Source organism: Amblyomma americanum, chromosome 5 (genome assembly GCF_052857255.1).
Source record: "Amblyomma americanum isolate KBUSLIRL-KWMA chromosome 5, ASM5285725v1, whole genome shotgun sequence".
NCBI classification, from domain to species: Eukaryota; Metazoa; Arthropoda; class Arachnida; order Ixodida; family Ixodidae; genus Amblyomma; species Amblyomma americanum.
This window is the reverse complement of record NC_135501.1, coordinates 110,318,159-110,344,364: the sequence shown is the minus strand read 5'-3', so window position 1 is coordinate 110,344,364 and position 26,206 is coordinate 110,318,159. Positions and strand designations below refer to the sequence as shown.

The 26,206-nt window shown below is 49.9% G+C and overlaps 1 protein-coding gene and 16 non-coding genes across 17 annotated transcripts; all 17 read left to right on the top strand.

Annotated features, from left to right (window-relative positions):
* The first annotated feature begins 1,309 nt into the window (after nt 1–1,309).
* Nucleotides 1,310–7,723, top strand: LOC144134112 (uncharacterized). Its single transcript, XM_077667091.1, has 2 exons — nt 1,310–2,167; nt 7,158–7,723. The coding sequence occupies exons 1-2, from the start codon at nt 1,310–1,312 to the stop codon at nt 7,611–7,613; spliced, it is 1,314 nt and encodes a 437-aa protein (XP_077523217.1). The 3' UTR covers nt 7,614–7,723.
* A 3,761-nt stretch (nt 7,724–11,484) lies between these two features.
* TRNAV-CAC (transfer RNA valine (anticodon CAC)) lies at nt 11,485–11,557 on the top strand. Its single transcript has one exon. It is a non-coding gene; the product is annotated as a tRNA-Val (tRNA).
* A 100-nt stretch (nt 11,558–11,657) lies between these two features.
* Nucleotides 11,658–11,730, top strand: TRNAV-CAC (transfer RNA valine (anticodon CAC)). Its single transcript has one exon. It is a non-coding gene; the product is annotated as a tRNA-Val (tRNA).
* Nucleotides 11,731–11,830: 100 nt separating this feature from the next.
* Nucleotides 11,831–11,903, top strand: TRNAV-CAC (transfer RNA valine (anticodon CAC)). The gene has a single exon. It is a non-coding gene; the product is annotated as a tRNA-Val (tRNA).
* A 5,661-nt stretch (nt 11,904–17,564) lies between these two features.
* On the top strand, nt 17,565–17,637 carry TRNAV-CAC (transfer RNA valine (anticodon CAC)). The gene has a single exon. It is a non-coding gene; the product is annotated as a tRNA-Val (tRNA).
* A 275-nt stretch (nt 17,638–17,912) lies between these two features.
* Nucleotides 17,913–17,985, top strand: TRNAV-CAC (transfer RNA valine (anticodon CAC)). The gene has a single exon. It is a non-coding gene; the product is annotated as a tRNA-Val (tRNA).
* A 275-nt stretch (nt 17,986–18,260) lies between these two features.
* Nucleotides 18,261–18,333, top strand: TRNAV-CAC (transfer RNA valine (anticodon CAC)). The gene has a single exon. It is a non-coding gene; the product is annotated as a tRNA-Val (tRNA).
* Nucleotides 18,334–18,781: 448 nt separating this feature from the next.
* On the top strand, nt 18,782–18,854 carry TRNAV-CAC (transfer RNA valine (anticodon CAC)). The gene has a single exon. It is a non-coding gene; the product is annotated as a tRNA-Val (tRNA).
* A 275-nt stretch (nt 18,855–19,129) lies between these two features.
* Nucleotides 19,130–19,202, top strand: TRNAV-CAC (transfer RNA valine (anticodon CAC)). The gene has a single exon. It is a non-coding gene; the product is annotated as a tRNA-Val (tRNA).
* Nucleotides 19,203–19,653: 451 nt separating this feature from the next.
* Nucleotides 19,654–19,726, top strand: TRNAV-CAC (transfer RNA valine (anticodon CAC)). The gene has a single exon. It is a non-coding gene; the product is annotated as a tRNA-Val (tRNA).
* Nucleotides 19,727–20,352: 626 nt separating this feature from the next.
* On the top strand, nt 20,353–20,425 carry TRNAV-CAC (transfer RNA valine (anticodon CAC)). The gene has a single exon. It is a non-coding gene; the product is annotated as a tRNA-Val (tRNA).
* Nucleotides 20,426–20,527: 102 nt separating this feature from the next.
* Nucleotides 20,528–20,600, top strand: TRNAV-CAC (transfer RNA valine (anticodon CAC)). The gene has a single exon. It is a non-coding gene; the product is annotated as a tRNA-Val (tRNA).
* Nucleotides 20,601–20,703: 103 nt separating this feature from the next.
* On the top strand, nt 20,704–20,776 carry TRNAV-CAC (transfer RNA valine (anticodon CAC)). Its single transcript has one exon. It is a non-coding gene; the product is annotated as a tRNA-Val (tRNA).
* A 102-nt stretch (nt 20,777–20,878) lies between these two features.
* TRNAV-CAC (transfer RNA valine (anticodon CAC)) lies at nt 20,879–20,951 on the top strand. The gene has a single exon. It is a non-coding gene; the product is annotated as a tRNA-Val (tRNA).
* Nucleotides 20,952–21,054: 103 nt separating this feature from the next.
* Nucleotides 21,055–21,127, top strand: TRNAV-CAC (transfer RNA valine (anticodon CAC)). The gene has a single exon. It is a non-coding gene; the product is annotated as a tRNA-Val (tRNA).
* Nucleotides 21,128–21,402: 275 nt separating this feature from the next.
* TRNAV-CAC (transfer RNA valine (anticodon CAC)) lies at nt 21,403–21,475 on the top strand. The gene has a single exon. It is a non-coding gene; the product is annotated as a tRNA-Val (tRNA).
* Nucleotides 21,476–23,366: 1,891 nt separating this feature from the next.
* TRNAV-CAC (transfer RNA valine (anticodon CAC)) lies at nt 23,367–23,439 on the top strand. Its single transcript has one exon. It is a non-coding gene; the product is annotated as a tRNA-Val (tRNA).
* Nucleotides 23,440–26,206: the final 2,767 nt, after the last annotated feature.

Genomic DNA, 26,206 nt, shown 5'->3' with positions numbered 1-26,206 from the left:
CAAATAATAATAGAGGGTGTTAGAACGGCATACGCAAACTGTACGACTCAGATTGTTGCGAACGGCGAACTCACTGACAGCCTGCAATTGCGATCTTCTTTAAGGCAGAGTTGTCCCCTGTCGCCATTGCTATTCGCGGCCTACCTTGAGCGACTTTGCTTGGCCATCCGGAATAATGAAAGCATAACGTGTTTCAGGCTACAATCAGCGCACGTAAAAATTTTGGCTCATGCCGATGACATCGCTGTCTTTTGTGCAAATGCAGAAAATATTTCTGAGGTATCAAACGTAGTACACATACTTTGTAGCTGCACTGGGGCCCAGATCAACTGCGAAAATAGCAAAGGGTTCAGGCATGGTAGCTGGGAAGTCACACCGGAACACTATTCTCGGATACGCTGGTCTACCACTCCAGCGTTGTATTTAGGAGTACCCCTTGACTCTTACCGGGACCCAGATTCGTACTGGCAAGACCAAGCATCGAGGGCCAAGGAAAGAAGTGATGCATGGCAAGGAAGACAATTATCGATGTTTTCACGTGCCACTGTATGTAACCTGTTTTTCACTGCCAAAGTGTGCTATGTGATGAATGTGCTGAGTGCTTCCCTGGCAAGCATTCAAAAACTTCATCGTGTATTTGCGGTTTCTACTTGGGCTTCGACCTGGGGAAGGACGAGTCGAACAAACTTGTTTCTTTCTGTGAAGAAAGGTTGGCTTGGCCTGGCGCACTTATTTTTGAGACAAGTTGTCTCGCATTTCATATACCTTCGGGATCAAAATGATGTCTTTCTCCGGACCGTAAAGCAAGTTCGGCTTTGTCGACCTCTCCCTGGCTTTCTTGTAGGTTTTTCTGTGAATGTAAATGGTGCGATAAAAGGGTACCGTAAAGAAGTAGTACTCGCGTACAGAATGCTGCATGTTCGGTTTTCCATGGAGTATTTGTGTAATGTCAAGAAAAAAATTGTACGTGGACTTAGTGGACACAATACTTTCTGTACCGATATATCGTTTGCCACACAGTGCAGGCCCAGGAGCTGATGTAGTTTAAAGATCGAGTTAAGAAGATGCCAATGTTACCAACGATAAAATCCTTTTTTCTTTAAACTCCACACCACCTCCACCTCCACCTCATCACTGAAAACACGGTTTGGTAAGACTGAAAAATTTTTAATATACCGTGTCATGCAATGGTGTGCTTTCAGGTTTTTATAGTTGATCGTGTCTGTTTTGGATGTCGAAGTCGGCAATAAAGAAAAAAGAAGTAGCGCAGTAGATTCGACTTCCGGCCACCGAGCGTGACGGACGTGCGATGACGGGCTCTGTTGGAGCAGCTACAGCGGTCATGTCTGGCCGCGGAAACAGGGCTTTTGCCTCGGATGAAGAGTATCAGGTGATTCTGCCTACCCTTCCTACAGGACGTGTTGTGTTGAACACAGTTTTTTTGCACGCTGACGTGCGGGCCCGTCCTTATCGGGTCGAAGATTTCAGGGATGCGCTGGCTCAGCTGATGCTGCTCCCCGAGGTTATCGCCTTGGGGGCGTATCGCATGAGCCATGTATGGGCTGTTACTTTCGCGAGTGCTGAGGCGGTGACGAAAATTCTTTCTGCCGGTGCACTGAAAGTCAAGGACCGCCGCTGTCTCGTCATCGACCCGGCAAACCAGGACGTCCGCGTCAAGCTACACTGGTTGCTGCACAACGTGCCCGACGAAGACGTGAGGGTAGCCTTTGCTCCGTACGGCAAGGTGAACGAAGTAACCAAGGAGCGGTGGCGCGTCCAGGGTGTCGCCAGCAAGGGGTCGACGACACGCTTGGTTTCATTGAAAATGAATCCTGGCGTGAAGCTGGAAGACCTCCCTCACGAAGTCAGGGTTGGCGGTGAGCTGGCTCTCGTGGTTGTACCGGGCAGAGCTCCGCTGTGTCTGCGCTGCCACGGTACTGGGCACATTCGCCGTGAGTGCAAGGTTCCACGATGCGGCGCCTGTCGTCGTTACGGGCACGAAGAAAGCAGCTGCGTGCGCACGTACGCGAGTGCTGCCGTCCCAGTCAACACTGACATTTCATCCGAACGTGTCATGGACGAGGCTGACGCGGAAGACGCTGCAGCAGAGGCAGGGGACAGGGTGGAGAAGGCCCCAGCTGTGCCTCCTGTGGAAATATCCACAAGCGTAGAGGAGCCCAGCAGTAAGCGGCAGCAACAGGCAGCGCAGCCTGCAGAAGTCAAGGCGCCAACGGACGAAGTCTTGAGCGGTGGGGCGTCAGCTCCCGTCGTTCCCCAGCATGGTGACAGCATGGAAGTGTCACATGCATCAACCAGCAACCAAGCAGGGAAGCGACCGCACGAGCACAGTGCGAATGGAGAGCCCAAAGTGAGCGAAGGCGACGAGCCGCCGCAGAAGACTGTTGGTGTCAGGCGACCGACGTTGAAACCGCGGCCGAATGTACAGGCCGATCAACGAGCGGCGGCTAAGCCGCCGCCTTAGTTGGAGTGAGTGCCCTGTGAGTGGTTTCTGTGGGCGTGAGAGGGCCTTTTTCGGTAACAGACTGCATGGGCTGATTTTCCAGTCCATACGCAAGAGGCACTTGTGCAAGAGACTTTGGATTACCGGCACCGCACCCATCGAGCACCTCAGACTAGGCAAGTCACCCGCACCGTCGCCTTGTGTCCCGAGGTATGCACCATATGGCTCCTGTACCTAAACTAGATGGCTTCTACACCTCTTAGAGCGTTGTGCATTGCAACAATTAATGTCAGGGGACTGGCTTCCAAGAAGCGTCAGTACCAGCTAAGCCGGCTGTTCGTTGATAATGACCTAGACATAATAGCCGTACAGGAGACGAAAGTCGAAAGACAGGAACAGGCGGACCTTATGGTGCAGCCTTTTACGGCACGCTACAATGTTTGTGTGTGCCATTCTTCTGGCACATCGGGCGGTTGTGCTGTATTTATTAGGAATTCTCTGGGGATTGTCGAGCAGAATTTAACTGTGTGTCAAACTGGCCGTTTGGTTGTAGTGGATTTTTTTTATTGCAATTTGCTATGGAGAGTCATATGCGTGTATGCTCCTAACAGGGAGAACGAGCGCAAGGAATTTTTTGAGCGCGTTGAACAATATGTGTGCTGTGAGCGGTTAATTGTGCTTTTGGGCGACTTTAACTGCGTTTGTAAAGCAGAGGATAGAATTACAAAAAGACTCCTTCGTGACAAAAGTGCGGAATTGTTGAATTCGATTGTGCAAGAAAATGGTTTAGATGATGTTGCTGAAGTTCTTTCGGTAGCGCCGCATTTTACTCACTTCCAGGGTGAAAGTCACGCGAGACTTGACAGAGCGTATGTGTCGCTTGATCTGATTCCTTTGTGCAATAGCTACGAGGTAAAACACATGTCTTTTACCGACCACAGCTTAGTTACGTTTACCCTGGGGAACAAAGACAAGAAATCTCGTTTCTCGTGGGACCTGTGGAAGTTTAACGCACAGTTACTCGAGGATGAACGCTTTGACATTAAAGTTAATGAATGCATTAAAGCATTGCTATCAGCAGATCCTGGGAACTGGGTAATTAGGTGGGAAGATTTCAAAGAACAAGTGAAAATAAACGCGATTGAAAGGGCAAGCATCATATGCCACGATAAACGTGTTAAAGAAAAAGAACTACATTGCCAACTTGACTTGCTCGTAAGCCTGGAAAGTTCCCAGCCGGGAAGATATAAGAAAGAAATAAGAGATACAAAAAGTAAACTTGAGATTATCGAAAAAGACAAGTATACAGCTGCCATGATACGGGCCCGTGCTGAACGTCTCTGGCTTGACCAAGTACCTACTAAACGCTCGCTTAGTGACGAAAAGAAGTACGCGACTCAGAACGAAGTAAGACAAATCAGGTACAGAAACGAGGTAACGAATGATAGCAAAGTGATTCAGTTGGCGTTTGTTGAGCAGTATCGGGAATTGCTTGGGCGGCGACGGCTTGAAGAAGAGGGGTTTGCAAACACGTTCTTGTCCCGTATGCCAAAACTAGGAGACGATATAAAACAAGGGCTGGAGGTACCAATCAGCGTAAGCGAAGTGGGAAGAGCAATCGAAGAGCTGAGTGCCGGAAAATCTCCCGGTCCTGACGGCTTAGGTAGTGAATTTTATAAGAAGTTCAAAGCCGAACTCACCCAAGCTCTCCACTGCGTCTTCACCGAAATTTATGAGACAAAGAAAATGCCACCATCATTTAAAACAGCACACGTGGTTTTAATACCCAAGAGTGAGGACCAGGCTAAACTTCTGTCCGTTGGGGCTTATCGGCCGATAAGCCTAACCAACGTTGACTATAAAGTGTTTATGAAGATTCTTGCCAACAGACTGCAAAAGGTCATAAAGGACCTTGTAGGGCCCCACCAAACGTGCGGTATTAAAGGTCGCACCATTGGAACAAATGTGCACATTGCCAGAACTGTTCTTGAATGCTGCGATGCCTTCGGGGGCCGAGTTGCCATGATACAGCTTGACCTTGCAAAGGCCTTCGATCGAGTGTCGCACGACATTCTTTTCGCCATTCTAGAATATGCCAACGTCGGCTCTGTGATAATACAAGGTGTACAGCTGGCGTACGACAACTGTGTTACCCGAATTATAGTGAACAAACAGCTGACTGAACCTGTACCTGTGTGTTCTTCGGTCAAGCAGGGTTGCCCGCTCTCGCCTTTGCTCTTTGCGATCTACCTTGAGCCTTTTCTGTTATCACTGTTGCACAATGATGGGATCTGCGGTTTCACTCTTCTGTCGGCGCAAGTAAAAGTGCTTGCTTACGCTGATGATATTGCTGTTTTTTGCGCGGATCAAGAAAGCGTTAAAGAAGTCGTGAAAGTTGCGGGGGAATATTGCAAAAAGACTGGGTCCGAAATTAACTGGGATAAGTGCATAGGTTTTTGGCACGGTGATTGGGACAGCACACCTGCCGTGTTTGCTAACATGAAATGGACGACCGCCCCTGCGAAGTACTTGGGGGTACCCTTGGAGCACTATAAAAGCAGTACGGAGTTGTGGGGTGAGATAACGCAGAGTGCAAGGAGAAAAGCGGATGGCTGGAAAGGACGTGACCTTTCTGTTTTCGCGCGCGCAAGTGTGTGCAATGTATTTTTAATAGCCAGAATTTGGTATATATTGCAGTTCGTGCTCATTACCCGAGCAAACCTGCAGAAGCTGCATAGAGTGTTTGCTGTCTTTATTTGGAGCTCAAATTGGGAGCGAACAAGTCGAGTTAATCTGTTCCTTCCGGTCAAAAGGGGCGGCCTTGGTCTTTCTAATTTGTTTCTGAAGCAAGTTGTCTCAAGATTTTTGTTTCTACGTGATCAAACCGATCCCTTGTTGCGCACAATGTTGCAGGTGCGCTTAGGCAACGTGTTGCCGGAATTTGTTGTGTCCAGTTACCCGGCCACGAATCGTGCTGTAACAGGTTTTTTGCGTGAAGTTGTGGCAGCCTTTCGCACTTTGAGCGCTCACTTTTCTACACAGTATCTATCTGCTGTACCCAGGAAAAAACTGTACAAAGATTTGCTAGATATATTTATACCTGCTCCCTTATACCGTTCCTTTTGCTGCGGAGGCCCAGGCAAAGATGTGTTAAAGCGAGTTAAGAAGATGCCGGTAAGACCGACTGTCAAATCCTTTTTCTTTAAACTTCATACCGGTACCCTTCCTGTGAAAACATGGCTAAACGATAAAGGCATTTTTGTGCCCTGGACCACCGACTGCATACTCTGCAAAAAACCCGAGACCATCGAACATGTGTTTATCGACTGCTGGGACCCGGTTTTCCACTGGGACATCTTGCAAAGAACATTGAAGAAAGAACTACCTGTAACTCCTTATGGCATCCGGTTTCTACCTGTAGAAAGTGAGGAGGTTCCTTACGACATGTTTATGCTACTGGGCCTCCACAGCATCTGGAAAACGAGAATGGCGGCCAGGCACGCCGACGCAAATGTGCGACCAGTGAGAGAAAACTTTATAGAAAGTGCAGTTTTCCTGAGAGATGTTCTCCGCAGTCAACCCCAGCCGCCGGACTGGGTGGCAGTTATGGATGAACTGATTAACATGAAAAAGTTTTAACCCATTGTCTCGGCCAAAGTGTGGCTAGAGATTTTTATGTATTGTTTACCGGTAATAAAGAAAAAAAAAAGAAGTAGCGCAGTAGGCAACGCGTCAGTCTCATAATCTGAAGGTCGCGAGTTCGATCCTCACCTTAGGCAAGGCGGACTTCGTTTTTTTTTTATTTCAGTCTCACTTCATCCACCGTTGTTAACGCTGGGAACAGCGTGTGTATTGGCCGTTACTAAGCAGGCTTCCACCCTAATCTGGGACCTTTTGCAGCACCAATTCATCCGCCTCAGTAACGCAGTGGGATTCCATTTCCGGACGCCGAGGCGAACGGACGTGTGTGTCATGGGCTCCGTAGGAGCGGCTTCAGCAGGGCCGCGGTAACAGGATTTCTGGCTGTGATGACCCGGATTATCAAGTGCTTTTGCCTCAGCTACCTACAGGGCGAGTTGTTTTGAACACTCTTTTTTTGCATGCCAATGTGCGTGAAAGGCCATACCATGTGGAAGACTTCCGTGACACACTGGCTAGCCTAGGCCTACTGTCTGAAGTTATCGCCCTGAGGGCGTATCAGATGAGTCATGTATGGGCGGTAACCTTCAAAAACGGAGACGGCGTGCATAAGCTTTTGGCTTTGAAGGAATTGACCGTGAAGGAAAGGCGGTGCGTTGTGATAGATCCTAACAACCAAGCTTTGCGTATCAAGCTTCACTGGATGCTTCACAACGTACTGGACGATGACATACGGGCGGCACTTTTGCCGTACGGCAGAGTGACGGACGTTTCCCGTGAACGTTGGCGTGCTCAAGGTGTGCAAGACAAAGCGTCCTCGACACGCTTGGTGGCCTTAAATTTGAAGACGGGCGTGACAGTGGATGACCTGCCCCATCAGATCCGTGTTGCAGGTGAACTGGCGCTTGTTGTGGTGCCCGGTAGGGCCCCGCTATGCTTGCGCTGTCGCAATACCGGCCACATTCGACGCGAGTGCCGCGTGCCACGCTGCGCACTATGCCACCGATACGGCCACGGAGAAGAGCAGTGCGTGAAGACGTATGCTTCTGTCACGCAGAAAGCTGCGAAGGTTCTAGACGTCAACGACCTGCTGCAGGATGAAGCCGAAGTTGAGGAAGCTTCGAAAGGAGCAGAGGAGAAGAGCGGCAAAGACGCGAAGTCTCCAGAAGAGAAGTCCGGAGGCGACCCCAAGGCCAAGGCCAGTGATTCTCCGTCTCTCACCGCTTCTGAACCGGAGCCCACTGCGACGAACACGACTACGGGTGCAATCTCTCTAAGCTCGCACGACGGAAGAAGTGCTACGGATAAAGCTGAGGCAATGGACGCCAGCGAGACAGGCACAAGTGGTGCGGTGGTGAAGAGAACTCATGACGAGTTAGCTACCCAGGATGGACAACCGAGCGAGCCGAACAACGATGAACTCCCGCCAAAGACGCCGGGTGTGCGTCGACTGACGCTGCGCCCGCAACCGAAAATCCCGCCGGATAGGCGTTCGGCGGTGACGCCCACTTAGCACACAAACTTGGTGTCGTCGAAGGTGCCGGGCTACTACGGATTCGAAATGGACGGAATCACTTAAGCTACGAGCGACACATTCGACGTACGGCTGAAGACGTTACTGGACTTCTTTTTGGTATGTCATGTTATTTTTCACCTTAGAAGTGATAGAAAAGTGTCAGTCATGTTTCTAATGACATCATTGGTATCATGCTGCTTGATTCAAAATGGCAAATAACTTAAATTCTTCGCTACGCATAGCGACAATCAATGTTAGGGGCTTGGCTGCAAGGCGACGGCAATACCAGCTTAGTCGCCATTGCATGGAGAATGAGCTAGATCTAATTGCGGTACAAGAAACAAAGGTGGAAAAACAAGAGCAGACTGATCATATGGTGTCACCTTTCACAACGATTTATAATGTTTGGGTATGCCATGCCGTTGGAAAATCTGCTGGCTGTGCTGTATTGATACGCAAAAGTGTGGGGATTATTGAGGAAATGATTACTGTGTCTGAAAATGGTCGCCTCATCGTCTTGGATTTTTCGTTGTCGGGAGAAAAGTGGCGTCTGGTGTGTGTCTATGCCCCGAACTATGTCAGTAAGAGATGTATTTTCTTTGAACACCATAATCAGTATCTGCCTTGTGAAAGACATGTTATTCTGCTGGGAGACTTTAATTGCGTTTGCTTTTCTGAGGATAGATCTAGAGTAGCATACGTACGTGATAGGAGCGCCGAGTTACTTAGCTCCTTGGTGGTGGACTATAACTTGGAGGATGTGGGTCACACAATAACAAGCGGCGGGCGGCCGCAGTTCACTCACACCCAACAAGGTAGTCAAGCAAGGCTTGACAGAGTTTACGTGTCCCTCGCTCTAATTCCCCTTTGCAATAGTTACAACGTTATACCGGTTTCATTCTCTGATCACAGCCTTGTGAGTTTCAACATTGGCAATAAGCAAAAGCAGCCACAATTTAACTGGCACCTGTGGAAGTTGAACGCTAAATTGCTCAATGATGAACCTTTTGTTGAAGCAGTTGAGGAAAAACTAGGGCGTCTAGTGAATGATCAGCAAGAAAACTATTCGACTGCCTGGGAACAATTGAAAAATGAAGTTAAAATGGCAGCGATTGAAAGAGCAAGCATCAAGCGTCGAAATGAGATGAAGAATGAAAAAGATCTTCAGCGCCATCTAGAATACTTGCTAAACGCAGTGATTTTGGAGCCTAAACAAGTGGCAGACGAAATAAAAAAACCAAAGGTGAACTTAAGTTGATAGACAATGAAAGATATAAGGCAGCTATGACTCGTGCCCGGGGCCAACGATGATGGCTTGGGGAAGCACCGAATAAACGCTCTCTTAGTGACGAGAAAAGGTATGCATCAAAAAATGAAATCAAACAGATCCGCTATAAGAACGAGGTGACGGGCGAGCAGAAAAAGATAGAGCAGGCGTTCGTGGAATATTATCGCGAGTTGTTTAGCAACGTTACTCGTGCAAGTGACACTTTCATTACTGAATTCATGACTTATCTGCCAAAGATAGCACACGATGTCAGAGACAGCCTTGAGGAAGAGATAAGTGTTCGCGAAATCGAGGCCGCTATCGGCGAATTGCCGGTAGGAAAGTCCCCGGGACCAGACGGCTTGGGAGCCACATTTTACAAGGTTTTCGCCCATCAACTGGCATGTGTGTTACACCGCGTTATCAATGGGGCGTATAAAACAAGGCAAGTGCCACCGTCTTTCAGAGCTGCTCATGTCGTTTTGATCCCTAAGACGGATGAACTTGACAAGCTGCTGTCAGTAGGTTCATACAGGCCTATCAGCCTTACGAACACCGATTACAAAGCGTTTATGAAAGTGCTCGCGAAGCGGCTGCAAAGGGTGATCAAGCACTTAGTTGGGCCGCATCAAACATGTGGCATCAAAGGGCGAACAATTTTCACGAACACTCACGTAGCAAGAAATGTGTTAGAATGCTGCGACGACATGGACGGCCAAGTTGCCATGTTGCAACTAGATTTGGCGAAAGCTTTCGACAGAGTGTCACACGAGGTCCTCTTCTGCGTATTGAAGCATGCAAATGTAGGCAGCACAATTTTAGACGCTGTAATGATGGCCTATCGAGATTGCTGTGCCCAGCTCATAATAAATAAGTCATTAACAGAAAGAGTCCCAGCGCAATCTTCAGTAAGGCAAGGATGCCCACTGTCTCCCCTCTTGTTTGCTATATATGTCGAACCCTTTTGTTTAGCCGTAATTCACCAAACATCAATACGAGGCTTCAAAGTGCATTCTACGGAGGTAAAACTGTTGGCGTATGCTGATGACATAGCCGTATTTTGTCAAGATCGCGAGATTGTGTTAGAAGTGGTCAACCTTGCTAAGGCTTTCTGTAAGCTAACGGGCTCAGAGATAAACTGGGAAAAGAGTGTTGGTATATGGCACGGTAACTGGGACATCAAGCGAGAAAGGTTTGCTTGTACGACATGGACAGGCATACCTACGACGTACCTCTGTGTGCCTCTCGAGCACTACCAGGAACCCGCAAGGTACTGGAGCGACGCAACGGAAAAAATGAAGGAGAGGACAGGAAACTGGCAGGGTCGCGGCCTTTCAATGTTTGCGCGTGCCTCTGCTTGCAGTTTGTTTTTAATCGCTAAAGTATGGTATGTGTTGCAAGTGCTGTTTATGTCCCGCACAAATGTGCAGGAAATGCATCGGGTCTTTGCTGTGTTTATATGGGGCTCAACATGGGAGAGGGTGAGTCGTGCCAACCTTTTTCGCAAAGTCCGCGATGGAGGCCTAGGTCTTTCTCATTTGTTTATCAGACAGATTGTGTCGCGTTTTTTTTTTTCTGTGAGACCAAAGCGGCAGTTTTTTGCGCACAGTCATACAAGTGCGACTTGCGAAAGCGCTCCCTGAATTTATTGTGGCTACAAGTGATATAAGATGTCGCCGTGTGACTGGGTACTTTCATGAAGTTGTTGTTTCTTTCCGCATCTTGCATGCAAGGTTTTCAATGGATTACTTATGTTCTGTCACGAAGAAGAAACTGTACGCGGACTTAATTGCGAATCTACTGCCGACACAATTGTACAGGACTGTTAACTGTGGTGGCCCAGGAAAGGATGTTTGAAAACGGGTTAGAAAAATGTCGATAAGACCTTCTGTCAAATCCTTTTTCTTTAAGCTGCACACGAACACAATACCTGTAAAAGCGTGGATAGATCAGAAAGGGATATTTGTACCCTGGGTAATCAACTGCTTACTGTGCAAAAAAACCAGAAACTATTGAACACGTATTTATTGACTGTTCGGACCCTATATTCCACTGGGACATTCTGCAGCGAACCCTTAAGAAACAACTGCCAATAACGCCATACGGGATCCGGTTTCTCCCAGTTAAATGTGATGAAGGCTTTCCCTTTGATATGTTGATGCTGCTGGGCCTCCACAGTCTGTGGCAAGCCCGAATGGCAGTCAGCCATGCTGATGTTACTGTTCACTCTGTACGCGAAAACTTCATCCAGCATATGGTCTACATGAGAGAAGTCTATCAGGCGTTACATGACCCCCCTGAGTGGATTAATGTATTTGATGATTTGGTGTGCCTGAAGATATTTTAACCCTACTCCTCCAACCGAAGACTGGCTGGTGTGTTTTGTCTGTACATTGAATGTGATCATACCGGTAATAAAGAAAAAAAAGTTTCCGTGGTGTAGCGGTTATCACGTGCGCCTCACACGCGCAGGGTCCCCGGTTCGACCCCGGGCCGAAACATTGGTTTTAGTTTTTTTAGCTATGTGCTCCCTGCGCATCAATTTTGGGCAGTCGCGGTCACAACCTCCAGAACAAACAAGAAATCACTGCTCTCATTCCCGTTTCCGTGGTGTAGCGGTTATCACGTGCGCCTCACACGCGCAGGGTCCCTGGTTCGACCCCGGGTGGAAACATTGGTTTTAGTTTTTTTAGCTATGTGCTCCCTGCGCATCAATTTTGGGCAGTCGCGGTCACAACCTCCAGAACAAACAAGAAATCACTGCTCTCATTCCCGTTTCCGTGGTGTAGCGGTTATCACGTGCGCCTCACACGCGCAGGGTCCCTGGTTCGACCCCGGGCGGAAACATTGGTTTTAGTTTTTTTAGCTATGTGCTCCCTGCGCATCAATTTTGGGCAGTCGCGGTCACAACCTCCAGAACAAACAAGAAATCACTGCTCTCATTCCCGTTTCCGTGGTGTAGCGGTTATCACGTGCGCCTCACACGCGCAGGGTCCCTGGTTCGACCCCGGGTGGAAACATTGGTTTTAGTTTTTTTAGCTATGTGCTCCCTGCGCATCAATTTTGGGCAGTCGCGGTCAGGAGAACCGGCTCGGACGTGGCGTGGATCGGACGCTCGCGCGAACGCTCCTCGCTTCACCCATGCCCACCGCTGAATTCAGCGACGGTCAACACCACTCTTGCCTGGATTTCGTCTTCGAAGCTCGGATAACGCCGTCGGACGCATCGGCAAGTAACTTTTTGCCTGTTTCTGCGGACTTTTCTGCGTTTCGGCTCTCGCCGGTTCGCACGGCCCGCTAGGCCCACGCCAGGCCTACCGACCCCGCTCTGACGGGGCTGTGCCGCATTATCTGAGTGGGATCTTCCTCCAACATTGGACATGGAAGTCACCGTGGAGGGGACTGACATTAGCCCCGAAGAAGTTTCGCACCAATATGGTTGGTTCACCGTCGGTGAATCGAAACGCTCCGGTCACGAACGCCAAAAGAATAACCCCGCGGCACACAATGGAACCGATCGCGCCCAGGGACAGGGCAGCATGCGGCACTCTGCCGACTCCTCTGCGAAAAAGCTTGGTCGACAACTTGCTCGACAATCGGTGGCGTCGAGCCTACCTCGCCTACCCAAGGGCCTAACCAAGGTGATATTCCGGCCATCGGGCGGCCTCCGTATACTCGAGAGCTGTGGCCAACTCGGCATCTTTCAACTCATCCGGGACGCCGCGGGCCTCACCTTGGCAGAATCATCTGAAGACTGCATGCTACTCAACTTCAAGCAACACACCATACTGGTGGCCACCCATTCCGCGGTACGAGTCGAACGCTACTTAAACATCAATGAGCTCATCTACGGCGCGAACAAGATCGTCATCACCTCGTATGTCGCCACGCCGGATGGCAGTGGTAAAGGAGTGATCCAAGGCGTTCCGAAACATCTATCGGACGCTTACATCCTTGCGAACCTTCAGCATCCAAGGAATCCTCCAATATGTGGAGTCCGGCGCATGGGTGCGCAGTCGCAGACGGTCCTCATTCTCTTCAACGGTGAGCGAGTTCCCCGTTGGATCAGCTTCGGTGGTGGCATGATTCGCTGCTGCCTCTACCAAAAAAAAATACGAAGTATGTTCTTTGTGCGGACAACTCGGACATCGCAGAGACGTTTGCCCGGACCCGAAAAACGCTCGCTGCCGCGGATGCGGCGTGGCCAATCCTCCTGAGACACATAGCTGCGAGCCTGAGTGTGCCTTGTGCGGTAAGGGCCATGAACTGGGCAGCAACAAATGCCGCGAAATCTACCGCACTCCATACATTGTCAGCAAACGCCGCTGGGAACAGGAACGCCAACATCTGACCCAGCATAGCCAAGAGTCGCCGCAGTCTAAAGAGCGACGCAGCCGCTCCAAAAGCAGGGGACGAACAAATTATAGACATCGATCCAGCTCCTTTCCACGACTGGAACTGAGAGGCCGGTCCGCCTCCAAATCCAGGACTCCTTCACACCAGCCACGGAACCCCGGTTTGAACCAGGACGCCGTCGGCATGCAAACGATAGGCTGGGCAGATAAAGCCTCCCAGAAATCTAACTCCAACCCCTCTGAGCTAGCGGACCTGAAAGTGCTGGTAGGGAAATTACTTCGTGAGGTCGAGGACCTAAAGAAAGAAAATGCCGCTCTAAAACAGCAACAAATGCAGGCTGGGTCACCGCCTACGACCGATGGCGCCAATAACCCTACCCCCTCTACCTCCGCCGGAGCGGACATGCATGCTGAATCAAAGCGGGCACCCCCGCCTAAGCGAAAAGCAGGCGATTCCCTGTCCGAAGGCCAAGCACTAGCCGACACCATTCACAAAATTGAAGAAGCGCAAACGCAGACTAACAGCACCCTCATTCAAGTGCAGCTTACAATGACTTCCATCATGGAAGAATTATGCAGACACCGGCAGGAATTAATTAACTTAGGCAGCAGGAAGCAGAGAGCAGGCTCCTTCCTCACAAAATTCGCAAACCCGCTTCTTCTGAAGCGGTATCCGACTAGCAGCAACATGGCGCCACAACCCAATTACACCATCTGGCAGTGGAACTGCCGAGGATTTAACCGCAAACGAGCTGTACTCCAACAATTCCTCAACAATAGGGACGGACCGGACTTAATCGCACTACAAGAGACACAAACTAATAGCAAGCTAGCTGGGTATCAATCCTTTTCATCGCGGGGTGGAACGCTTGGAGTCACGACTCTTGTCAAACGAAATAGTACGGTAGTACAGCACGATACTCCAGTCACAAATGTCACACACGTGCTAGTCGAATTAATTCCGCCTAGGAAACCCGACCACAGTCTGTTTGTGCTGAATGTCTATAGCAGCCCAAAGTTACGGAAGGCAAGCTGCGGCCCGCTTTTTCAGGCGACCCTGAAGCTCGCACGCAATCACCCCGTCATTTTCACGGGAGACTTTAATGCCTAACACCCGGCTTGAGGTTACGCACAGGAGGACATTAAAGGTAGAAAACTGTGGCTCATCGCACAACAGTGTGGATTGACTCTTCTTACAGATCCACTAGTCCCCACCCGCTGCGGTAACAGTGTTTCCAGGGATACGTCTCACGATCTGACTTTTGCTAAAAATTCGGGCACTCCAACATGGATAAACACTCAACAAAATTTCGGCAGCGATCACTACATATTGGAAATAGTGACCTCAACTGGCCACAAACGTCGTAGCGCTCGAGCCCCCACCCTTATTGATTGGGACACGTTCCGCGCTAAAAGAGCCGCTCGAGAAGCTGATACCCCCAAATACTAGACATAGATATCTGGGCACAGGATCTTTGTCAAGATGCCAAAGCAGTCACCCATACGTTAGACCAGGCTGACCACCTGGAGATTGCGGACAGCCGGCTTCTCCACCTATGGGAGGCAAAGAGAGGACTCGAGAACCGACTCAAACGACAACGATGGAACCGCAATCTGCGCAGAAGAATAGCTAGGCTAGACAAGGAGATCGAGGATCATGCAGCTAAACTTACTCAACAAAACTGGGATGACATATGCAACCAAATGGATCGCAATATGGGAGTCTCTAAGACTTGGCACTTGCTCCGTCATCTACTTGACCCTACAGGTAGCAGAACCACCCAGAGGCAGAACCTGCAGAAGCTTGTGCATGAGTATGCAGGCCCACCAGAGGACCTTTTCCTTGAACTTAAAGATAGATATATTGGCAATGCTCCTATCCAAGCCTTCCCAGATTATGCTGGTCCGGAAAACACGCAGCTCGACTCCCCCATTACTGTGGATGAGGTTAGGCAGAGATTGATAGGCTAAACTGCAAATCCGCCACTGGCCCAGATGCAGTATCCAACAAGATCCTCCGCAACCTGGATGAAGTGTCGCTACAATCACTAACTGAGTATATGCAGAAATGCTGGTCGGAGGGCTCCATCCCACAAATATGGAAAACGACAGAGATCATTCTCATCCCAAAGCCAGGGAAGGCACTCAGCCTTGAGAACCTCAGGCCGATTTCGCTCACGTCTTGTGTCGGTAAGCTCATGGAGCACGTAGTTCATACCCGCCTCAACCGGTTTATGGAGGAGAACGAGCTGTACCCTCCAACCATGATTAGATTTCGACCAAAACTTTCTACGCAGGATGTAATGCTTCAACTCAAACATCAGATTATTGAGGCAAAAACGCGGGACACCAGAATAATTCTTGGACTTGACCTGGAAAAGGCCTTTGACAATGTCAGACATGATGCGATCTTGGAGAACCTTCATGAACTCGGGGTGGGAGCCCGCACCTTCAACTATATCCGCGACTTTCTCTCAGGTAGAAAGACGCATTTTCAAGTAGGAGGTCTCCACTCGCATGACTTCCCCCTCGGCAACAAGGGCACCCCGCAGGGATCGGTCCTATCACCATTTCTCTTCAACGTTGCAATGTTGAAACTTCCACACCAATTAGCGCAGGTTCCGCAACTCCACCACAGCCTCTATGCTGACGATATCACCTTGTGGACCGCCGAGGGCAATGATGCCGAAGTCGAGGAGAGACTACAGCATGCAATAGATATCGTGGGGAACTATGTAGACCCTAGGGGGCTGCGGTGCTCTCCAGCCAAATCTGAATTTCTCATATTCCGCAACATCAGATCCCTTGCGCAAACCCCACCGGCCATCGAACTCAGTATTCGCGGAGTCCCCATTCCTCGAGTGCCCAAAATTAAAATCTTGGGCCTAATTCTACAAGAACACGGCTTCAATTGTGACGTAATTCGGAAGCTTCAGGGAACCTCGCAGCAAATTATGCGACTCATTCGCCGCATTAGTAACCGCCACTCGGGCTTGAAGGAAAGCAATACTCTCCGTTTAGTACAAGCCTTGTGATAAGCCGCATAGCTTACGTATACCCTTACCTACATCTCAAGTCAGCTGAAAAAGAAAAAGTGGAGGCCATAATCAGAAAATGCGTCAAACAGGCAGTTGGGCTACCCATGCACACAGCGACTGAGAAAGTGTTAGGTCTCGCTCTTCATAACACCCTAAGTGAGATTATTGAAGCGGTAACCGTCTCGCAGTACGAACGACTATCGGCCACACCAACTGGCAGACACATTCTGTCCACACTAGGCATAACATACGAACGACAAGGCGGACCCACAACTGACCTTCCCAAACATATACGCCAGCTTCTGGTCATTCCTCCACTACCTCGGAACATGCACCCAGATTTCCACGCTGAACGTCGTACAGAGAGAGCCAAATCATTAGGCAAACGCTTTCTTAATGATACCTCTGTGGTATATGTAGATGCTGCAGATTCTTCAGCTGACAAGATGGTAGCTGTGGTCACCACGGAACGTGGTACACTCATAACTGGGGGCACTATACGCACTCAGCACACACATGTTGCAGAAGAAACAGCCATTGCTCTAGCCATTGTGGGATCCTCGGCAGAAACCATTGTCAGCGACTCAAAATTGGCTATACGTAACTACACGTTTGGAAGAATCTCCACACAAGCAGCACGGATTCTGCTAAACTTTCAGCCCACGCGGCGCATTCGCCTAATCTGGACGCCTGCTCATGCTTCCCTTGCTGGTAATGAGGCGGCTCATAACCTAGCTCGAGAACTGTCCCGCCGAGCTGGGTCGTGCAGCCCACCCGCCCTATACTCTGGCAAGGACAGGTTGTTTTCTTACAGAGAAATCCTGCAGCACTACAGGCTTGCAAAACTCAGATTCCCCCCAGCAGATAAAACGCTCTCCAAGCAACAGGCCAAAGCCTGGCGTAAACTTCAAACTAACACCTATCCAAATCCCCAATTGTGTTGCTTCTATTCGAAAGGACTCTACTCAAACAAATGCAAAAATTGTGATGCGAAAGCCGATCTAAATCATATGATCTGGAACTGCCCGCAGTCCCTACCCGCGAGTCACTTCATTACCGAATCTGCTCATTGGGAGGCTCTATTGCTCAGCCCCGACCCGGGGATACATATCAAGCTCCTCCAGCTGGCTGAAGACGCCGCCGCTGCCCAAGGGATAGCGGCCGCCGTTTTAGCGGGGGGCGACTTCGTGTCGCTCCTCTGTATCCGCTGGAAATAAAGTTTCACAACCAACCAACCAAGTCGCGGTCAGAACCTCCAGAAAAAACAAGAAATCACTGCTCTCATTCCCGTTTCTGTGGTGTAGCGGTTATCACGTGCGCCTCACACGCGCAAGGTCCCCGGTTCGACCCCGGGCGGAAACATTGGTTTTAGTTTTTTTAGCTATGTGCTCCCTGCGCATCAATTTTTGGCAGTCGCGGTCAGAACCTCCAGAACAAACAAGAAATCCCTGCTTTCATTCCCGTTTTCGTGGTGTAGCGTTTATTACGTGCGCCTCACACGCGCAAGGTCCCCGGTTCGACCCCGAGCGGAAACATTGGTTTTAGTTTTTTTTTAGCTATGTGCTCCCTGCGCATCAATTTTGGGCAGTCGCGGTCACAACCTCCAGAACAAACAAGAAATCCCTGCCTTGATTCCCGTTTCCGTGGTGTAGCGGTTATCACGTGCGCCTCACACGCGCAAGGTCCCCGGTTCGACCCCGAGCGGAAACATTGGTTTTAGTTTTTTTAGCTATGTGCTCCCTGCGCATCAATTTTTGGCAGTCGCGGTCAGAACCTCCAGAACAAACAAGAAATCCCTGCTTTCATTCCCGTTTTCTTGGTGTAGCGTTTATTACGTGCGCCTCACACGCGCAAGGTCCCCGGTTCGACCCCGAGCGGAAACATTGGTTTTAGTTTTTTTTTAGCTACGTGCTCCCTGCGCATCAATTTTGGGCAGTCGCGGTCACAACATCCAGAACAAACAAGAAATCACTGCTTTCATTCCCGTTTCCGTGGTGTAGCGGTTATCACGTGCGCCTCACACGCGCAAGGTCCCCGGTTCGACCCCGGGCGGAAACATTGGTTTTAGTTTTTTTAGCTATGTGCTCCCTGCGCATCAATTTTGGGCAGTCGCGGTCAGAACCTCCAGAACAAACAAGAAATCCCTGCTTTCATTCCCGTTTTCGTGGTGTAGCGTTTATTACGTGCGCCTCACACGCGCAAGGTCCCCGGTTCGACCCCGAGCGGAAACATTGGTTTTAGTTTTTTTAGCTATGTGCTCCCTGCGCATCAATTTTTGGCAGTCGCGGTCAGAACCTCCAGAACAAACAAGAAATCCCTGCTTTCATTCCCGTTTTCGTGGTGTAGCGTTTATTACGTGCGCCTCACACGCGCAAGGTCCCCGGTTCGACCCCGAGCGGAAACATTGGTTTTAGTTTTTTTTTAGCTATGTGCTCCCTGCGCATCAATTTTGGGCAGTCGCGGTCACAACCTCCAGAACAAACAAGAAATCCCTGCCTTGATTCCCGTTTCCGTGGTGTAGCGGTTATCACGTGCGCCTCACACGCGCAAGGTCCCCGGTTCGACCCCGAGCGGAAACATTGGTTTTAGTTTTTTTAGCTATGTGCTCCCTGCGCATCAATTTTTGGCAGTCGCGGTCAGAACCTCCAGAACAAACAAGAAATCCCTGCTTTCATTCCCGTTTTCTTGGTGTAGCGTTTATTACGTGCGCCTCACACGCGCAAGGTCCCCGGTTCGACCCCGAGCGGAAACATTGGTTTTAGTTTTTTTTTAGCTACGTGCTCCCTGCGCATCAATTTTGGGCAGTCGCGGTCACAACCTCCAGAACAAACAAGAAATCACTGCTTTCATTCCCGTTTCCGTGGTGTAGCGGTTATCACGTGCGCCTCACACGCGCAAGGTCCCCGGTTCGACCCCGGGCGGAAACATTGGTTTTAGTTTTTTTAGCTATGTGCTCCCTGCGCATCAATTTTGGGCAGTCGCGGTCAGAACCTCCAGAACAAACAAGAAATCCCTGCTTTCATTCCCGTTTTCGTGGTGTAGCGTTTATTACGTGCGCCTCACACGCGCAAGGTCCCCGGTTCGACCCCGAGCGGAAACATTGGTTTTAGTTTTTTTTTTAGCTATGTGCTCCCTGCGCATTAATTTTGGGCAGTCGCGGTCACAACCTCCAGAACAAACAAGAAATCCCTGCTTTCATTCCCGTTTTCGTGGTGTAGCGTTTATTACGTGCGCCTCACACGCGCAAGGTCCCCGGTTCGACCCCGAGCGGAAACATTGGTTTTAGTTTTTTTTTAGCTATGTGCTCCCTGCGCATCAATTTTGGGCAGTCGCGGTCACAACCTCCAGAACAAACAAGAAATCCCTGCTTTCATTCCCGTTTCCGTGGTGTAGCGGTTATCACGTGCGCCTCACACGCGCAAGGTCCCCGGTTCGACCCCGGGCGGAAACATTGGTTTTAGTTTTTTTAGCTATGTGCTCCCTGCGCATCAATTTTTGGCAGTCGCGGTCAGAACCTCCAGAACAAACAAGAAATCCCTGCTTTCATTCCCGTTTTCGTGGTGTAGCGGTTATCACGTGCGCCTCACACGCGCAAGGTCCCCGGTTCGACCCCGAGCGGAAACATTGGTTTTAGTTTTTTTTTTAGCTATGTGCTCCCTGCGCATTAATTTTGGGCAGTCGCGGTCACAACCTCCAGAACAAACAAGAAATCCCTGCTTTCATTCCCGTTTTCGTGGTGTAGCGTTTATTACGTGCGCCTCACACGCGCAAGGTCCCCGGTTCGACCCCGAGCGGAAACATTGGTTTTAGTTTTTTTTTAGCTATGTGCTCCCTGCGCATTAATTTTGGGCAGTCGCGGTCACAACCTCCAGAACAAACAAGAAATCCCTGCTTTCATTCCCGTTTTCGTGGTGTAGCGTTTATTACGTGCGCCTCACATGCGCAAGGTCCCCGGTTCGACCCCGAGCGGAAACATTGGTTTTAGTTTTTTTTTAGCTATGTGCTCCCTGCGCATCAATTTTTGGCAGTCGCGGTCACAACCTCCAGAACAAACAAGAAATCCCTGCTTTCATTCCCGTTTCCGTGGTGTAGCGGTTATCACGTGCGCCTCACACGCGCAAGGTCCCCGGTTCGACCCCGAGCGGAAACATTGGTTTTAGTTTTTTTTTAGCTATGTGCTCCCTGCGCATCAATTTTGGGCAGTCGCGGTCACAACCTCCAGAACAAACAAGAAATCCCTGCTTTCATTCCCGTTTCCGTGGTGTAGCGGTTATCACGTGCGCCTCACACGCGCAAGGTCCCCGGTTCGACCCCGAGCGGAAACATTGGTTTTAGTTTTTTTTTTAGCTATGTGCTCCCTGCGCATTAATTTTGGGCAGTCGCGGTCACAACCTCCAGAACAAACAAGAAATCCCTGCTTTCATTCCCGTTTCCGTGGTGTAGCGGTTATCACGTGCGCCTCACACGCGCAAGGTCCCCGGTTCGACCCCGAGCGGAAACATTGGTTTTAGTTTTTTTTTAGCTACGTGCTCCCTGCGCATCAATTTTGGGCAGTCGCGGTCACAACCTCCAGAACAAACAAGAAATCCCTGCTTTCATTCCCGTTTCCGTGGTGTAGCGGTTATCACGTGCGCCTCACACGCGCAAGGTCCCCGGTTCGACCCCGAGCGGAAACATTGGTTTTAGTTTTTTTTTTAGCTACGTGCTCCCTGCGCATCAATTTTGGGCAGTCGCGGTCACAACCTCCAGAACAAACAAGAAATCCCTGCTTTCATTCCCGTTTCCGTGGTGTAGCGGTTATCACGTGCGCCTCACACGCGCAAGGTCCCCGGTTCGACCCCGGGCGGAAACATTGGTTTTAGTTTTTTTAGCTATGTGCTCCCTGCGCATCAATTTTTGGCAGTCGCGGTCAGAACCTCCAGAACAAACAAGAAATCCCTGCTTTCATTCCCGTTTTCGTGGTGTAGCGTTTATTACGTGCGCCTCACACGCGCAAGGTCCCCGGTTCGACCCCGAGCGGAAACATTGGTTTTAGTTTTTTTTTAGCTATGTGCTCCCTGCGCATTAATTTTGGGCAGTCGCGGTCACAACCTCCAGAACAAACAAGAAATCCCTGCTTTCATTCCCGTTTCCGTGGTGTAGCGGTTATCACGTGCGCCTCACACGCGCAAGGTCCCCGGTTCGACCCCGGGCGGAAACATTGGTTTTAGTTTTTTTTTTAGCCTATGTGCTCCCTGCGCATCAGTTTTGGGCAGTGGCGGTGACAACCTCCAGAACAATTCCACCCGAGAGCTCTTCTGTGGTAACAACAAACTCGGGCAGCAATCGCCGCAGCCTCACCTGGCACACGGTGCGCAAGAACGGGTCTGAGACGTCGCGAAAAAACAAAAAACGGTTCACCAGCTGCCTTAAAAAGAGGTGCCCTAGCCCCAACCCCCCGTCTTTTACCCGCCGGAACAGGTTCGTTCGGCTGCAACGTTCCCATTCGGAAGCCCATATAAAGACGGCAAAAATCCGGTGTAACTTCTGAATGTGCACCCGAGAGCAATGCAAAACCTGCATCACATACCAGAGCTTGCTAATAAAAAACAGGTTGCAGACTGTAGCTCTGGCGAAAATGGAGAGATTGGTGCCTTTCCATTTTCCAGCTCTGTCACGTGCTTCTTTCGTTTGCTGTTTCCAATACTCCTCGCTTTCGCGATAAGCATCGTGCGGAACGCCCAAATACTTGCCCGGTGTCGTCGTCCACGGTACGTTGGCAAAATGGTCCGGGTGGGATGGCCACCATCCATGCCAGAGTCCGAGGCATTTGGACCAATTAACCCCGCTACCGGTGACTTCGCTGAACTCGCGTACACACCCGAAAGCTTCGCTTATGCTCTCCTGATCAACCGTGAATACAGCAACGTCGTCAGCATACGCCAGCAGCTTAACTTCAGCAGCTTGCAACCTGAAGCCATTAATACTATTGTCTTCTAATATTTTCCTACACAGTGTTTCGATGTAAATACAAAATAAGAGAGGGCTGAGGGGGCAGCCCTGATGCACCGAACGCTGCACGTTAATGGGGGCCCCCAGGCACTTGTTAACAATCAATCTTGTCGTGCAGTTTCGATACGCCAGGGCTACACCCTCGCGGATAACTGAACCGACATTCACATGGTCTAAAACGGAAAACAAGATTTCATGAGAAACACAATCAAAAGCTTTTTCGAGATCAATCTGAAGCATAGCCACCCGCCCATTAATTGCTTCGCAGATTTCAAGTACACTGCATGCTTTGTGAATGTTGGAATTTTTGGTTACTACAAAGAGATTGTAGCAAGTGTTAGGTTTCTTTCAGCGCGTTTTTCTAGCGATTATTTGTATAAAACTAAAAGAAAGAAGTTGTACCATGATCTTTGTGATATTGTTTTCCCAGAGCCTATGTACAGGGCCTTGTACAGTGGAGGTCCTGGAGCTGATGTTTTAAAAAGGGCAAAGAAAATGCAGGTGCCACAAGGAGTAAAGACCTTCTTTTTTAAATTACACACCGGGACACTCCCAGTTAAAAAGTTTTTGGAAGGAAAGGATTTCTTTTTACCGTGGGGATCGAACTGCTTAATTTGTAAACAGCCCGAAACAATAGACCATGTTTTTTTGCATTGCTGGGAAGGGGTTTATTTTTGGGATGTGTTACAAAGGACAATAAAGAAAGAGCTACCACTTGACGCGCAGGGAATTCGTTATTTAAGCACAGACAATGAGGATGGGGTACCATTTGATCTCATAATGCTCTTGGGCCTCCACAGTATATGGCGCTCCAGAATGGCAGGCTATTATTGTGACAAAGACGCACGACCTGCCCGAATTTATTTTCGGGAAAGAATGGACTGCTTTCTGGCCATCCAGAAAGCAGCTGCGGAGCCTCCCGAGTGGCTCTCGAGGCTAGAGCCGCTCTGTATGCTTCGTGAATTTTAATATGACGAAGCCAGACTCATGATGGCTGACCACGACAGTGTCGTATGTACATAGCGTTTTGTGTGTTTTTTGTTGAGTGTTTTTTGTGTAAATGTTATGAGTCAAAGCCAGGCAATAAAGAAAAAAAAACCGTTTCTGTGGTGTAGCGGTTATCACGTGCGCCTCACACGCGCAAGGTCCCCGGTTCGACCCCGGGCGGAAACATTGGTTTTAGTTTTTTTAGCTATGTGCTCCCTGCGCATCAATTTTTGGCAGTCGCGGTCAGAACCTCCAGAACAAACAAGAAATCACTGCTCTCATTCCCGTTTCCGTGGTGTAGCGGGGGATTAGACTTCCGGCCACCGAGCGTGACGGACGTGCGATGACGGGATCCGTTGGAGCAGCTACAGCGGCTATGTCTGGCCGCGAAAACACGGTTTTTGCCTCGGATGAAGAATATCAGGTGATTCTGCCTACCCTTCCTACAGGACGTGTTGTGTTAAACACAGTTTTTTTGCAAGCTTACGTGCGAGCCCGTCCTGACCGGGTCGAAGATTTCAGGGATGCGCTGGCTCAGCTGATGCTGCTCCCCGAGGTTATCGCCTTGGGGGCGTATCGCATGAGCTATGTATGGGCTGTTACTTTCGCGAGTGCTGAGGCGGTGACGAAAATTCTTTCTGCCGGCGAACTGAAAGTCAAGGACCACCGCTGTCTCGTCATCGACCCGGCAAACCAGGACGTCCGCGTCAAGCTGCACTGGCTGCTGCACAACGTGCCCGACAAAGACGTGAGGGTAGCCTTTGCTCCGTACGGCAAGATGAGCGAAGTCACCAAGGAGCGGTGGCGCGTCCAGCGTGTCGCCAGCAAGGGGTCGACGACACGCTTGGTTTCATTGAAAATGAATCCTGGCGTGAAGCTGGAAGACCTCCCTCACGAAGTCAGGGTTGGCGGTAAGCTGGCTCTCGTTGTTGTACCGGGCAGAACTCCGCTGTGTCTGCGCTGCCACGGTACACGACACATTCGCCGTGAGTGCAAGGTTCCACGATGCGGCGCCTGTCGTCGTTACGGGCACGAAGAAAGCAGCTGCGTACGCACGTACGCGAGTGCTGCCGTCCCAGTCAACACTGACATTTCATCCGAACGTGTCATGGACGAGGCTGACGCGGAAGATTCTGCAGCAGAGGCAGGGGACAGGGTGGAGAAGGCCCCAGCTGTGCCTCCTGTGGAAATATCCACAAGCGTAGAGGAGCCCAGGAGTAAGCGGGAGCAACAGGTAGCGCAGCCTGCCGAAGTTAAGGCGCCAACGGACGAAGTCTTGAGCGGTGGGGCGTCAGCTCCCGTCGTTCCCCAGCATGGCGACAGCATGGAAGTGTCACATGCATCAACCAGCAACCAAGCAGGGAAGCGACCGCACGAGCACAGTGCGAATGGAGAGCCCAAAGTGAGCGAAGGCGACGAGCCACCGCAGAAGACTTTTGGTGTCAGGCGACCGACGTTGAAACCGCGGCCGAATGTACAAGCCAATCAACGAGCGGCGGCTAAGCCGCCGCCTTAGTTGGAGTGAGTGCCCTGTGAGTGGTTTCTGTGGGATAATTGGTATTTTTAGGGAAAGTAAATGGCGCAGTATCTGTCTCATATATCGTTGGACACCTGAACCGCGCCGTAAGGGAAGGGATAAAGGAGGGAGTGAAAGAAGAAAGGAAGATGGAGGTGCCGTAGTGGAGGGCTCCGGAGTGAGATGGCCTTTTTCGGTGACGGACTGCATGGGCTGATTTTTCAGTCCATACGCAAGAGGCACTTGTGCAAAAGACGTTGGATTACCGCCACCGCACCCATCGAACACCTTAGACTAGGCAAGTCACCCGCACCGTCGCCTTGTGTCCCGAGGTATGCACCATATGGCTCCCGTACCTAAGCTAGATGGCTTCTACACCTCTTTGAGCGTTACGCATTGCAACAATTAATGTCAGAGGACTGGCTTCCAAGAAGCGTCAGTACCAACTAAGCTGGCTGTTCGTTGATAATGACCTAGACATAATAGCCGTACAGGAGACGAAACTCGAAAGACAGGTACAGGCGGACCGTATGGTGCAGCCTTTTACGGCACGCTACAATGTTTGTGTGTGGCATTCTTCTGGAACATCGGGCGGTTGTGCTGCATTTATTAGGAATTCTCTGGGGATTGTCGAGCAGAATTTAACTGTGTGTCAAACTGGGCGTTTGGTTGTAGTGGATTTTTTTTATTGCAATTTGCTATGGATGGTCATATGCGTGTATGTCCCTAACAGGGAGAACGAGCGCAAGGAATTTTTTGAGCGCCTTGAACAATGTGTGTGCTGTGAGCGGTTAATTGTGCGTTTGGGCGACTTTAACTGCGTTTGTAAAGCAGAGGATAGAATTATCAAAAGACTCCTTCGTGAGAAAAGTGCGAAATTGTTGAATTTGATTGTGCAAGAAAATGGTTTAGATGATGTTGCTGAAGTTCTTTCGGTAGCGCCGCATTTTACTCACTTCCAGAGTGAAAGTCACGCGAGACTTGAAAGAGCGTATGTTTCGCTTGATCTGATTCCTTTGTGCAACAGCTACGAGGTTAAACACATGTCATTTACCGACCACAGCTTAGTTAGCTTGATCTGATTCATTTGTGCAATATCTACGAGGTGAAACACGTGTCATTTACCGACCACAGCTTCGTTACGTTTACCCTGGGGAAAAAAGACGAGAAATCTCGTTTCTCGTGGAACCTGTGGTAGTTTAATGCACAGTTACTCGAGGATGAAAGCTTTGACATTAATGTTAATGAATGCATTAAAACATTGCTATCAGCAGAGCCTGGGAACTGGGTAATTAGGTGGGAAGATTTCAAAGAGCAAGAGAAAATAAACGCGATTTAAAGGTCAAGCATTATATGTCACGATAAACGTGTTAAAGAAAAAGAACTACATTTGCCAACTTGACTTGCTAGTAAGCCTGGAAAGTTCCCAGCCGGGAA